The sequence below is a fragment of the Bos grunniens genome, chromosome 28 (assembly GCF_055505025.1).
Source record: "Bos grunniens cultivar Pamir isolate PY7600 chromosome 28, Bosgru_T2T1.0, whole genome shotgun sequence".
Classification (NCBI taxonomy): Eukaryota; Metazoa; Chordata; class Mammalia; order Artiodactyla; family Bovidae; genus Bos; species Bos grunniens.
In genome coordinates this window covers 28,920,384-28,934,297 of record NC_141192.1, presented here as the reverse complement: position 1 = coordinate 28,934,297, position 13,914 = coordinate 28,920,384, and the positions used below count along the sequence as shown (strand labels likewise).

General features: G+C 42.3%; 1 protein-coding gene across 4 annotated transcripts in view; it reads right to left on the bottom strand.

Annotated features, from left to right (window-relative positions):
- TMEM26 (transmembrane protein 26) overlaps positions 1-10,074 on the bottom strand; it is a 63,901-nt gene extending 53,827 nt beyond the window's left edge. For 2 of the 4 annotated variants that reach the window (XM_086382324.1, XM_086382328.1), the window contains exon 1: positions 9,749-10,074. In XM_086382324.1, the coding sequence (XP_086238450.1) occupies positions 9,749-9,939 (191 nt within the window). In that variant the 5' untranslated portion in view covers positions 9,940-10,074. The remainder of the gene's footprint in view (positions 1-9,748) is intronic. The other 2 variants (XM_086382326.1, XM_086382325.1) reach the window with 2 other exon arrangements.
- Positions 10,075-13,914: the final 3,840 nt, after the last annotated feature.

Genomic DNA, 13,914 nt, shown 5'->3' with positions numbered 1-13,914 from the left:
CAGGTATGACCTAAAACATAACTCTTATGATTACACAGTGGAAGTGACAAATAGATTCAAGGGATTAGATCTAATAAACAGAGTGCCTGAAGAACTATGGACGGAAGTTCGTGACATTGTACAGGAGGCAGGGATCAAGACCATCCTCAAGAAAAAGAAATGCAAAAAGGCAAAATGGTTGTCTGAGGAGGCCTTACAAATAGCTGTGAAAAGAAGAGAAGCAAAAAGCAAAGGAGGAAAGGAAAGATATAAGCATCTGAATGCAGAGTTCCAAAGCATAGCAAGAAGAGATAAGAAAGCCCTCCTCAGCAATCAATGCAAAGAAATAGAGGGAAAGAACAGAATGGGAAAGACTAGAGATCTCTTCAAGAAAATTAGAGATACCAAGGGAACATTTCATGCAAAGATGGGCACAATAAAAGACAGAAATGGTATGGACCTAACAGAAGCAGAAAATTTTAAGAAAAGGTGGCAAGAATACACGAAGAACTGTACCAAAAAGATCTTCAGTACCCAGATAATCATGGTGGTATGATCACTCACCTAGTGTCAGACACCCTGGATTACAAAGTCAATTGGGCCTTAGGAAGTATAACTATGAACAAAGCTAGTGGAGGTGATAGAATTTCAGTTGAGCTATTTCAAAACTTAAAAGATGATGCTGTTAAAGTGCTGCACTCAATATGCCAGCAAATTTGGAATACTCAGCAGTGGCCACAGGAATGGAAAAATTTCAGTTTTCATTCCAATCCCAAAGAAAGGCAATGCCAAAGAATGCTCAAACTACCGCACAATTGCACTCATCTCACAGGCTAGCAAAGTAATACTCAAAATTCTTCAAGCCAGTCTTCAACTGTACATGAACCATGAACTTCCAGATGTTCAAGCTGGATTTAGAAATGGTAGAGGAACCAGAGATTAAATTGCCAACTTCCTTTGGATCATCAAAAAAGCAAGAGAGTTCCAGAAAACATCTACTTCTGCTTATTGACTATACCAAAGCTTTTGCTGTGTGAACTGTGGAAAATTCTGAAATAGGTGGGAATACAAGATCACCTGACCTGCCTCTTGAGAAACCTAAATGCAGCTCAGGAAGCAACAGTTAGAACTGGACATGGAACAACAGATTGGTTCCAAATAGGGAAAGGAGTATATCAAGGCTGTGTATTGTCACCCTGCTTGTTTAACTTATATACAGAGTACATCATGAGAAACGCTGGGCTGGATGAAGCACAAACTGGAATCAAGATTGCCGGGAGAAATATCAATAATCTCAGATATGCAGATGACACCACCCTTATGGCAGAAAGTGAAGAAGAACTAAAGACCCTCTTGATGCAAGTGAAAGAGGAGAGTGAAAAGTTGGCTTAAAGCTCAACATTCAGAAAACGAAGATAATGGCATCTCGTCCCATCATTCATGGCAAATAGATGGGGAAACAGTGGAAACAGTGTCAGACTTTATTTTTCTGAGCTCCAAAATCACTGCAGATGGTGACTGAAGCCATGAAATTAAAAGACACTTGCTCCTTGGAAGAAAAGTTATGACCAACCAAGACAGCATATTAAAAAGCAGAGACATTACTTTGCCGACAAAGGTCCATGTAGTCAAGGCTATGGTTTTTCCAGTAGTCATGTATGGATATGAGAGTTGGACTATGAAGAAAGCTGAGCACCAAAGAATTGATGCTTTTGAACTGTGGTGTTGGAGAAGACTCTTGAGAGTCCCATGGACTGCAAGGAGATCCAACCAGTCCATCCTAAAGGAAATCAGTCCTGAATATTCATTGGAAGGACTGATGCTGAAGCTGAAACTCCAGTACTTTGGCCACCTTATGAGAAGAACTGACTCATTTGAGAAGACCCTGATGCTGGGAAAGATTGATGGAGGGAGGATAAGAGGATGACAGAGGATGGGATGGTTGAATGGCATCACCAACTCAATGGACATGAGTTTGAGTAAACTCTGGGAGTTGGTGATAGACAGGGAGGCCTGGTGTGCTACAGTCCATGGAGTCACAAAGAGTCGGACATGACTGAGTGACTGAACTGAACTGAACAAGTCCCTTGTGAAACTAAATAAGAAAATATGACTTTTTCTTGAAAATATAGCATAGTGCTAAGTCAAGAGAGCATAAGAGTCTTCTTCCTAAACCATGACTCAGATCCCTGAAAACAAAGTCATTTACTGGTAGCATTCAGTACATGCCTACAAAAATGATGCAATTTTAAGTCACTCTTTTGCATTGGAAAAATCCCTGATGCTGGGAAAGGTTGAGAGCAGGAGGAGAAGAGGGTGACAGATGATGAGTTGTTTGGTTGGCATCACCTACTCAATGGACGTGAGTTTGAGCAAACTCCAGGAGATGGTGAAGGACAGGCAAGCCTGGCATTCTGCAGTCCATGGGGTTGCAAAGAGTCAGACAGGACTGAGTGACTGAACAACAACAGCAAGGCTCAGGATAGAAAATGCCTACACACAAACCACATAAACACGAAGATAATGAGTACTGTAAAACTCCATATGCTGATAAATCCAGGGCACAGTGGAAACTGTTAGTATCATTAACTAAAAAAGTTAAGGAGACCTATTAGGCAGTCCGTATGAATTCGCTATTTGGGCAGCAAATGTAAGCAAAGAAATAGTTTATCTCCTGGGAGAATTTCTAGTGCCCATGTTGGCCACATGGAAATCATAGGGTCTCCTTCTTTACACCTGCATTTCATCGTCTCTGACACCCCGTGAGATGGTGGAAGAGCACTTGTATTCCCCAGCTTTCTCTGTGGCATTTTGTAAGCGCTCTTGGTAGAGGGAGATACATACTATCAAGTACTACAGAATTACATCTGACAAAGCTCTTCTCTGCTACTCAGAACTTGTTCATGATCAGACTTCATACGATATCTGTCACATCTAGGTTTTTCATTTCTCCCTTTGAACCCTCTAAATATTGTACAGTTGAGTAATCAAAACATTTCATTGAGGTTTTTTTTACAGAATTGAATTGAATTTGCAATGAAATTAGGACAGAATCTCTTTTGATTCCTAATTTATCTTTCCTGTGTTTAGTTGGAGGCCACCCAGAGATTTTCTAACATACGATGTTTCAAATGAGATATGGTAACAGTTACACACTAGTGTGTATAAAATAGGTAAACTATGAGGGCCTACTATATAGCGCAGGGAACTATATTCAATATCTTGTAATAACCTATACTGGGAAAGAATCTGAAAAGACTATATATAGTCATATATATATATATACATATATATGATCCTTCTATATATATATATATATAGTCTTTCTGTAGTGATTCAGTTATACATATATATAACTGAATTATGTGTTGTACACCTAAAACATTATAAATCAACTATGCTTCCATTTTTTAATAAAATGAGATATGGTAAAATATAAAATTTAGAAGGAATTTTTCACCTAGATGAATGGGACATGGTGAGAAGAGACAATGAAGAGTTAAAGAGAAAGTCAGTACTTCTCTGTCTTCTGGGAGGGTGTCAGAAGTGACCCAGGACACGCTTAGCTCTTCCTTCTCTCAGTCCTTTTTTTGCCTCCCTGGCTCTTCCCACGCCTGACTCCTCTCTCTAACAGACTCGGCTCCCAGATCGCCTCCCAGCAAGACATCTCACTTCCCACTCAGTACAACCTCCCCAAGTCCTCCATCCATCTATAACCCAGCCCATTTAGCCCTTCACTGTTCTGCTCACTCACCTGTTTACTTGCTTATTGCTATTTACCAGCACATCTGCTTTTTTTCTTCCCATTTCTCTAGGTATAGTTGACACACAGCACTGTATGAGTTTAAGGTATACAGCCTAATTATTTGACTTATATACATCATGAAATAATGACCACAGTAAGTTTAGTGAACATCCATCATCTCATATAGATACAAAATAAAAGCAACAGGAAAAAAATATTTTTCCTTACGATGAGAACTCTTTAAGATTTACTCTCAGCCACGTCCACCTGGGGCTTGCTACGTAGGGCTAGTGGCTAAGAACCTGCTGGCCAATGCAGGGGCCGTAAGAGACACGAGTTCAAGTTCAGTCCCTGAGTCAGGAAGATCCCTTGGCAGAGGGGAGGCCATGGCAACCCACTCCAGTATTCTTGCCTGGAGAATGCCATGGACAGGGGAGCCTGGCAGGCTATAATTCATAGGGGCACACAGAGTCAGACACAAGAGAAACAATTATCACTCATGCACAGTAGCACACGTGCGTGCAGTTTCATATGTAACATACAGCAGTGTTAACTGTTTCAGTCATGTTGTACATCACACCCCCATACTTATTTGTCTCATAACTGAAAGTTTGCACCTTTTGACCATCTTCATCCAATTCCCCCTCAGCACACCTGTTTATTATTTATTTCTTTATTTTCTGAGTCCTCTGACTAAAACATGAGTTCTTTTAGGGCAGGATTTTACCTGTTTTATTCACCTCCACTTTCGTGTCACTAAAAAGAATATCTAACACATTTGAGATGTACCAGGCATTTTTGCTGAGTGAAGAATAAGAAGGCTCTGTGCTTCCTCCAGAGAAAAGTGCTCTTTCCCCATCCTCACTTCCCTCAGGATGTTCATTACCTACCCAGCCTTGCCACTTCTCTCTCACCCGTTTTTCCTGCTCCAGTTCAAATGCTGTGAAGTCCCCTCCCCCTCCCTACACACCACAACCCCCACCCCGCCTCCTTCCCCCACGCCAACCGCCACCCCTGCTATCACGCCTCCTCACATCCTATCTCTGCGAATTTGTTAGTGTATTAATATCCTTGCTCTTCCAATCGCCAACTCAGTGATCTCAAGTAAAATGATTTAACAGCTTTGTGTCTCAGCTTCCTCATCTCAAAATGGGAGAAAACAGAAACAGAAAATAACTATAGCCACTGTCAAGATCACGTGGGAAATTCTGTAAAACACTCGAAAAAGCCTGAACATCACTAAATGCTAAATATTCATAATAATTCTTATCCCCACATATTTGAATGCATCATTGAACTGCTACCTTTTATTCTAAAACCTCAAATGTGTTTGCTTTCTGTTTCTTCACATAGTATCTAGCGTGTCATGCCCACTTATTAAGCAAGTGAACAAAAGTGGTTGTCTGATTCAACTTAATAAAGGGAAACAGAAATAATGAAGTAACCAAGTCAGTAAGATATTTTGTTCACTCAAAGATATGTACCTTGTATTCTTGAAATTTTGATGAAGAAAGATCGGTGCTTAAATTCTGTACTTTCAGCAAGAAATTAAACTTAGATTTTGACATATTCTCAGATACTGTCTGCTTGAAAGTGAACAGGCTTCATATTTGTCAAAGTCTTGGTCACTTCTTTTCTCTCATGAGCAATGTTTTATCAGTATTAGCTGGAAAGGAACTGGAAATCTTGTCTTCTATTGGACTCTATCCTAAATGATAATTCATGGGGCTTCCTAGGTCGCACTCATGGTGAAGAACCCGCCTGCCAATGCAGGCGATATGAGAGATGCAGTTCGATCCCTGGGTCAGGAAGATCCCCTGGTGGAGGGCATGGCATGTCACTCCAGTATTCTTGCCTGGAGAATCCCATGGACAGAGGAGCCTGGCAGGCTACTGTCCATAGCGTTGCAAAGAGTCAGACACCACTAAAGCGACTTAGCACACAGGCATGCAAATGGTAATTCACAGATCCTTTTGATTGTTGTCCAAACAATAGAAAATAAAATCAAGAAAAAAATTAAGCAATAATCAAACTTAGAGAATGAACTTATGGTTGTGGGGGAGATGGGGGAAGAATGAGGAGGAAGGAATAGTTCAGGAGTTTGGGATGGACATGCACACACTGCTATATTTAAAATGGATAACCGAAACAGGGAACTCTGCTCAGAGTTATGTGGCAGTCTGGATGGGAGGGGAGTTTGGGGGAAAATGGATACATGTATATGTAGGGCTGAGTCCCTTTGCTGTCCACCTGAAGCTGTCACAACATTGTTAATTGGTTATACTACAATATAAAATGAAAAGTTTTTAAAAAATAAAGCATTGATACTAATTTTTATCTTAAATGAATGTAAGTGAATAGCAGATGAAATTAATAAATACTAGGGGAAAAGAACCAAATTCCACCAGCACACATTTCTTGGACTTCATGAGGAATGTGTCACTGGCTTCCCTTCTTTATCCTATATGATCCCAACAAATTAAGCTTTTCCAACTGGCAAGTTCTTACTGCTGATGTAATGTTGCCTGTCCCTGGACAGCTGAGCTCAGCAGCTCTAGTTCCATTTTTCCTTTCCAAAGAATAGCTAAAGAAACATTCTTTGGATAAGTGTAATATGTTTGCTACGTTACAAGAAATTTTGTTCACATTTTCCTCTATAGCTCTGTTTATTGCCCCATTATTTCTATCGATTTGATTTATTTGGGGCCAGGTGCAAATTTTAATAAAAAGAAAAAAGTTCAGACCAGCCCAGAGCAGTCTAAAGGAGGCTTATAGATCTAATGTTCCAGAAAAGACACTTTCATTTCATGTATGCTCGGAGTTTAGTCAACCATTCAGACCTCGATTGATGGATTGATTTTTAATATGAGAGGGTTTTCCCTCTTCCTCCTCCTCCTTTCTCTTCTCCTTTTTTTCTCCCCTCATTCTCTCCCTCCTTCTCCCTGCCAGCCTCCCTCCCCTCCACCTCCCTCTTCTTGACTAGTAAATAGATAATGTATTCAATTGATACAAAGGATAATTCTTTGATAAGTTTGTTTTTAAAGAAACTGAGGCAATAATATATACAACGCTGTTACTTTATCCTGACAGTGTATCATGGACATTCCTCAAAGTCAATACTAAAACCTACCACATTATTTTCACTACCAGCAAAATATTCTATAGTATGGGTAGGCACAATTTTTCAACCAATCTCTAGATGAATGGTCAGGTCGCTTTCAGCTTTATTTTCCACTATCAAGATGAAATTTAGTATTTTTTAATGTATGTCTTTATATTCAGGTACTTTTGGTTCTATAGGGTAGAATAAAAAATGTAAGACAAATGGATTAAAAGATAACATATATATTTATATAGATCTCTATAGTAACATTTTCATAGAGGTAGAGATACTGCCATAACTTTGTCTTTTAAAATATCATTTTAACATTCCATTTTCTGATTTTTTCCCTGAAATTCATGAAAGAACATTGTGTGAGCTTTGTCCACCATGCAAATGATCATATTTATAGACTCAGTTGTAGTTGATAGCATCAGTAGAACAAAGTTTTACTAATCACATTTGTATTTAGATCATTTTACAAAGATTCCTTTGTTCCTGAATTTGTATAATAAACCAAGTCTATCAAGGTGTTTTTTTTTTTTTTTTTTGCTTATTCTCAAATATAGTCTAGATATTGAGTCCGCATTTTTTTTTTTTTAAGTGCTATATACAAGGTGGCTCAGATGGTAAAGAACCCTCCTGTAATTCAGGAGACCAGGGTTTGATCCCTGGTTTGGGAAGATCCCTGGAGAAGGAAATGGCAACCCACTCCAGTATTCTTGCCTGGAGAATCCCATGGCCAGAGGAGCCTGGTGGGCTCTAGTCCATGGGGTTGCAAAGAGTTGAACATGACTGAGTGACAAACACTTTCACTTTATGCACTTTTGCTATAATATAAAATATACATCGTGGGCCTATTCTGAAATAAAGGTGAGAATTGTTTTCTACTTTTTGGCTCTGAACCAATGGTTTATTGGCTAACTTCTCAGAGTTTTTTAACTTGAAAATGTGTCCGCTTGACATAGAATAATTTTTAATAAGAAAAAGTCTAGGATCTCGAAAAGACCATCTCTTTTGTATTCACTGATCATCAACATGTATCATTTCATCTAATTCATAATAACCTATAAGATATGTATTTATAGATAAGGGAACTGAGACTGGAAAAGGTTAAGTAACTTGTTCAATGCCTCACAGCAAGTAAGTAGCAAAACCCAGATTTTACTCCATTATCTGTCTGATTTTGAGTCCATCCTCTTTACACAAACATGCCCCTAGTTTCCTGTTTAACTTGACACATTGACCATCACCTGTTTCGGTCCCAACCTTTTTTCTTTTCTTAGTTTTAAGTTACACGTCCATCTTAGCAGCCAGTGGTCAATGGTGAAGGTGCCATTGACTAGAGTATTTCTACATAACTGGCATGCAATTTTGACTTAATGAACTGAGCCCTCTTGTCCACTCTTGGAGAAGAAAGAGGATGTTTCAGGGCCAGTTAAGCTCATCCTTCTGAGGCTGACATTTTTCCCAGATGATGGCTGCTGGTAGGACTACTTTCCATGGAACATATATCAGCCTCAGTCTTCATCCTCCTGTTACTGAAGATCTTTTCTACCCCAGCATGTTAAAGCTACTCAGTAAACACTAAATCAGTCTCATGTGAAATGCTTGCTAGATGAACACTTTTCTCCCTTTTGTTTCTTTAACCCTAAGGCGTATCTGGGAAACTAATACCATTTATCTTTGAGACTTCCAAAAGACACACTGAAAAGTACCTCAGATCTCTCCTATTTAATAAGCTGTTAATGAGGGGAGGGTTAGTGATGTGGTTCTAGTCCTTATTGTATTAAATTAAGGTTCTACTTGAATAACTTCTTCACTGATAATTCTAGAAATTTTTCACCAGTGGAGAATTTAAGGAAGGGTTTCTTTATTTTAAGAGACAACACATTCTCTCCCTTGGATGGTCGTGAAATACACAGCCTGTTATAGTTTAATATGTAAAATCGTCAAAAGGATTTTTTTTTTTACTTAATATGCCACCATGTATATAATTCTTGAATTGGGTAATAGTATTTTCCTCTTTCTCATAGCAGTAGGTTTTTTTTTTTTTTTTAATATGGACATACATGAAAACACAGACATTGTTTTTTTAAAAAAATAATACAGGAAGAGGACTAACTCAGATAAGTTTGGGATGAAAATCTTGGAGTAGAGCGATAGAGATAGATGGTCTTGTAAATGGCAGGAAATCTTTCTCTCAATTCTTTGATTGCCATCCAAGTCTTTGGGGAGGAAATAAAGCATCAGACAGAACCCGTAGTATGGCACGTTGAGTTTAAGGCTGAATCACTGCCTGCTAGTCCCTTCCCCAGCATCACAACCCCTCTTTGACAAGATGGACTGACCATTAACCAAGGCTGTGAAGCAAGCCCGGAGGATACCTGAAGCTGATGCCAAGCCAGGGCGCCCTGGGCGCCAAGCGAAGCGGCTAAAACCACAGACGTGCTGCGAGTGACTTCTCGCCCCTGGACGCTGCCCGATGCGCACAAGCTCTCACACAAGTCTGCCCAGAGAAGGGCATTCCCATAGCTGCACGCACCCAGGCTAAACTGTGCACACTCACACCCCAAAATCAGAACGCAGAGGGTCTGACACCCCTGATGCGCTTTCCGCAGAGCAAGCAAGCGCTTCCCTTCTTTTTCCCGTCTTCCAAGTTGCCAACCCTGGGACTGGGTGGCACGTGGGTGCGACTCGAGCCTTCCCCGTGTTGCCCTGGGACCCTGGGGGCACTCCCGCGTGCCCAAGAGAAGCCCAAACAACCCGCGCTGCCTCGACGTTCCCAAAGAGGACAAAGGGGGTCCGCATCCCAGTAAAGAATCGGCAGCCTGCAAGGAGAGGGGCCCCAGGGCCGGCCGAGAGTGCCCCCGGGGAGCGTCCCAGGGACTCGGAGCGCCCTCCCTCTCCCGGGGTGCGCTCACCATTTGTAGCCTCTGCCGCGCTTGAATTTGAGGGTCAGCGCCGTTTCCAGAAAGAGCAAGAGATTAAGCAGCGCCAGCAACCAGTACCACGGCCCCTTCTTCACCACGGTCACTCGCCAGACTCCAACCAGCGAGTGCAGCACGAAGAGGAGCCGGGTGGCCAGAGCGTTGAGCAGGACCAGTCCCTCCATGCCTCCCGGCTGCGTGCGCTCTGCCCGCGCCCCGCCGACCCGGCCCGGAGGAGCCGGAGCCGGAGCCGGGGGCGGAACGTGACAGCTCCGAGACCTGCGGCGGCTGCAGTCCTCTCACCCTCCCAGAACAGGAGAGAGCCGCGCCCCTCCCCCAAACTTCCTGAGAACTCTCCAAAGAGAGGAGACGCTAGCCCCAGCTTTCCAGGCTTTCTGGGGAGTATGGGGCTGCCCTGCTCCGGCTCCCACGCATTGTTCTGCTTTTGTCCATCTCCCCTCCCAATCCCTGAGGGTCCTCTTTCCATCCCTGCCTTGACCCTCCACCCTTCAGGCTTCCGTGGGGTCACCGAGAACTTCCCCCATTGGAAAGAGGAGGGAGGTGCACAAAAGGGCGTGGGGCTGCACACCAGGAAAGGGGAAGGGGCGCACACGGGGAATATCCCTTACTTTTCCACTGAAGTACTTTCATTCACTCACATGTTGTATAGGAACCGGGTCTCCTGATGATTCTAAGATGGGATGCAGGAGAGCCAGAGAATCTGCTGTCCAGGCAGACATACAGATCCAGCCCAATTTGAAGAATTAAAACTTCCCTGGGCTAGAGGAAATGAGGTGGACTAGGATTTTTCACAGAGCTCTCAGTACCTCACTTAGCAAGATAGGTAGCTGGGGTTAGCTCTACTTTTGGGACAGGTATTATTAAAGCCAAGGGATATTCCTTATTATGTCTCCCCAACCCTCACCCACTACCCTATTTATTTCCTAAAGGAAATAGAGTGGCAAAACAGGAAGGCAGGGGGACAGTGCAGAGGAGATAAAAGATAAAGCCAGGCTTAGAGTGGAAGGAGAAATTCATGGAGTGGGGAACTGTACCCTTGACATCAATGACTAATGAGGTACACTGCCTTTCCAGCATCCAAGGCAAAGAGGAAACTGGAGTCAGGGTTTTCCAAAACACTTCCATGATTTTTGTTTCCTTGTTTGGTCTCCTACCACCTGTACCACTATTTACTAACATTTTTTCCTTAAATGAACTCAAATTTTTACTGAAATAATGTTTAAAGGAAAGTTTCTATCACTTGTAAATGGAAAATCAGTGTAGTAGGCTACAAATGGGAGGTAATTGCAAAAATAAATAAGATAAAATGAAGCTAACTTACTGAGATCTTGCTAGACATTAACTATTACCTTCCAAGGCTCTGTGCCTCAGCTTCCCTCCTTCTGGGAAAATAAAGACATGCTGCTGCTGCTGCTAAATGCCGAGAAAGATTGAAGGCAGGAGGAGAAGGGGACGACAGAGGATGAGATGGCTGGATGGCATCACTGACTCAATGGACATGAGTTTGAGTAAATTCCAGAAGTTGGCGATGGACAGGGAGGCCTGGCGTGCTGCAGTTCACGGGGTCGCAAAGAGTCGGACATGACTGAGCAACTGAACTGAACTGAGTCCTGTTACTACCAAGCAGGAATACTCTCTTGCCCACATTAGTAAAATTAAAAAGTATAACTCGAAGAGAATATTTCTTGGTTAGGTTTATTCAACTGAAAGTCACCCCATAGCTTTCTTAAAATTAGGTTGAAATTTCTGAAGTATGTGATTACTGTCTTCATTAGGTGAGAAAAAGATCCAACTGCTTAAAAGAAGTTCACTTATTTCTGGTAATATGATTAGGGAGATTTCTTTTGTTCCTGCGGGTCTACACTCTCCCAAATCTTAGAGGAAACCCAGTAGTGATATCCTGGAGCTGTTTCTTATGTGCCCTTCAGTGTAGGCTGATGGCACTGTGACCAGCAACTGTACAGGAGTGATGATGAGAGCACATAGAGCATACAGTGGGAGGTAGCAGGGTAAGGACACAGGAGCCCTAGCCCTGAGTCAGCTGGCTGTCAGCTAACCCTAACCCTAACCCTAAAGAAAGTCAGCTGGACTCCTGGCTCAGCCACTTAGTTGCACTGTAATCTTTGTGCCTCAGTTTCCTCACCTGTAAATGGGGTATGAAGCCTCTTGACTCATGGGGCCATTGTGGGTATACAATGAGTTAATACAGGGGTCCCCAGACTCCAGAATCTAATGCCTGTTGATCTGAGGTTGAGCTGATGTCATAATAATAGAAATAAAGTGCACAACAAATGCGGTGCACTTGAATCATCCTGAAACCACCCTCCCTCCCACCTGGTCTGTGGAAAAATCGTCTCCATGAAACCAGTCCCTGGTGCTAAAAAGTTTGGGGACCACGGAATTAATTCACGTAAAGCACCTGGCACATCGTAAGAGCCTGGTCAACCTTGGGAGTTACTGCCTGGATCAGGATAGTTAGTCCAGGGGAACTGCTCTTTGAAGATCTGTGACAAGTAATAATAAACGTGGAGAGAAAAATGTGACATTCCTAAGACCTGTGAAAATCCTCTAGTCCAACACCACCAGGAACACATCTGTTGCTGAACAAATTGGTTTTATTACTATTTTAGGGAGGGAGTACACACTCCATGGAGAACTGTGGGGCATCTCACTAAGAAGTTGTTAGAGAGGTTGGAAAAGACTTACTAGAAAGGATTGGTCTTGTGTTAGGTGATTTTAAAGAGGGCTGAAAAAGGCACGGCTTTACTCTAAATTGGATGCTATCAGGAAGTTTGATTAATAATTCTAAGGTTGGGTATCTTAATAAAGCTAATTTACATCAGTGGGGAATGTTTGGTTTTTTTGTGTGTGTGGTTTGAACAATGTTAATGTTTTGTCTGTGTTCAGACACGATTGCAGAGTGATCCACTTTTTGTCTCATCCATCATGCTCACAGAGATCTCGCTTGATATTCTGTGAAATGTTTGTTCACCAGGAGGACACCAAGGCCTGACTACAGTGACAGACTGGTTGCCTCCTTTTGGAAGCTGCTTTTCTCTTTCTCAGGCCTCCTAGGTGATGCCATCCGACCATCTCATCTTCTGTCATCCCCTTCTCCTGCTTTTAATCTTTCCTTGTATCAGGGTCTTTTCCAATGAGTCAGTTCTTCACATCAGGTGACCAAAGTATTAGAGTTTCAGCTTTAGCATCAGTCCTTCTAATGAATATTCAGGACTGATTTCTTTCAGGATTGACTGGTTGAATCTCTTTGCAGTCCAAGGGACTCTCAAGAGTCTTCTCCAACACGACAGTCCAAAAGCATCATTTCTTCGGCACTCAGCTTTCTTTATAGTACAACTCTCACATGCATACATGACTACCAGAAAAACCATAGCTTTGACTAGAGGGACCTTTGTTGGCAAAGTAATGTCTCGGCTTTTTAATATGCCATCTAGGTTGGTCATAACTTTTCTTCCAAGGAGCAAGTGTCTTTTAATTTCATGGCTGCAAGTCACCATCCGCAGTGATGTTGGAGCCCCCCAAAATAAAGTTTCGCACTATTTCCATTGTTTCCCCATCTATTTGCCATGAAATGATGGGACTGGATGCTATGATCTTAGTTTTTTGAATGTTGAGTTTTAAGCCAACTTTTTCACTCTCCTCTTTCACCTTCATTAAGAGGCTCTTTAGCTCCTCTTCGCCATAAGGGTGGTATCATCTGCATATCTGAGGTTATTGATATTTTTCCCAGAAATCTTTTTTTTTCTCCCAGCAATCTTGATTCCAGCCTGTGCTTCATCCAGCCCAGAATTTCACATGATGTACTTTGCATATACGGAGAAGGCAATGGCACCCCACTCCAGTACTCTTGCCTGGAAAATCCCATGGACGGAGGAGCCTGGTAGGCTGCAGTCCATGGGGTCGCTAAGAGTCGGACACGACTGAGTGACTTCACTTTTACTTTTCACTTTCCTGCACTGGAGAAGGAAATGGCAACCCACTTCAGTGTTCTTGCCTGGAGAATCCTAGGGACGGGGGAGCCTGGTGGGCTGCCGTCTATGGGGTCGCACAGAGTCGGACACGACTGAAATGACTTAGCAGCAGCACTTTGCATATAAGTTAAATAAGCAGGGTGACAA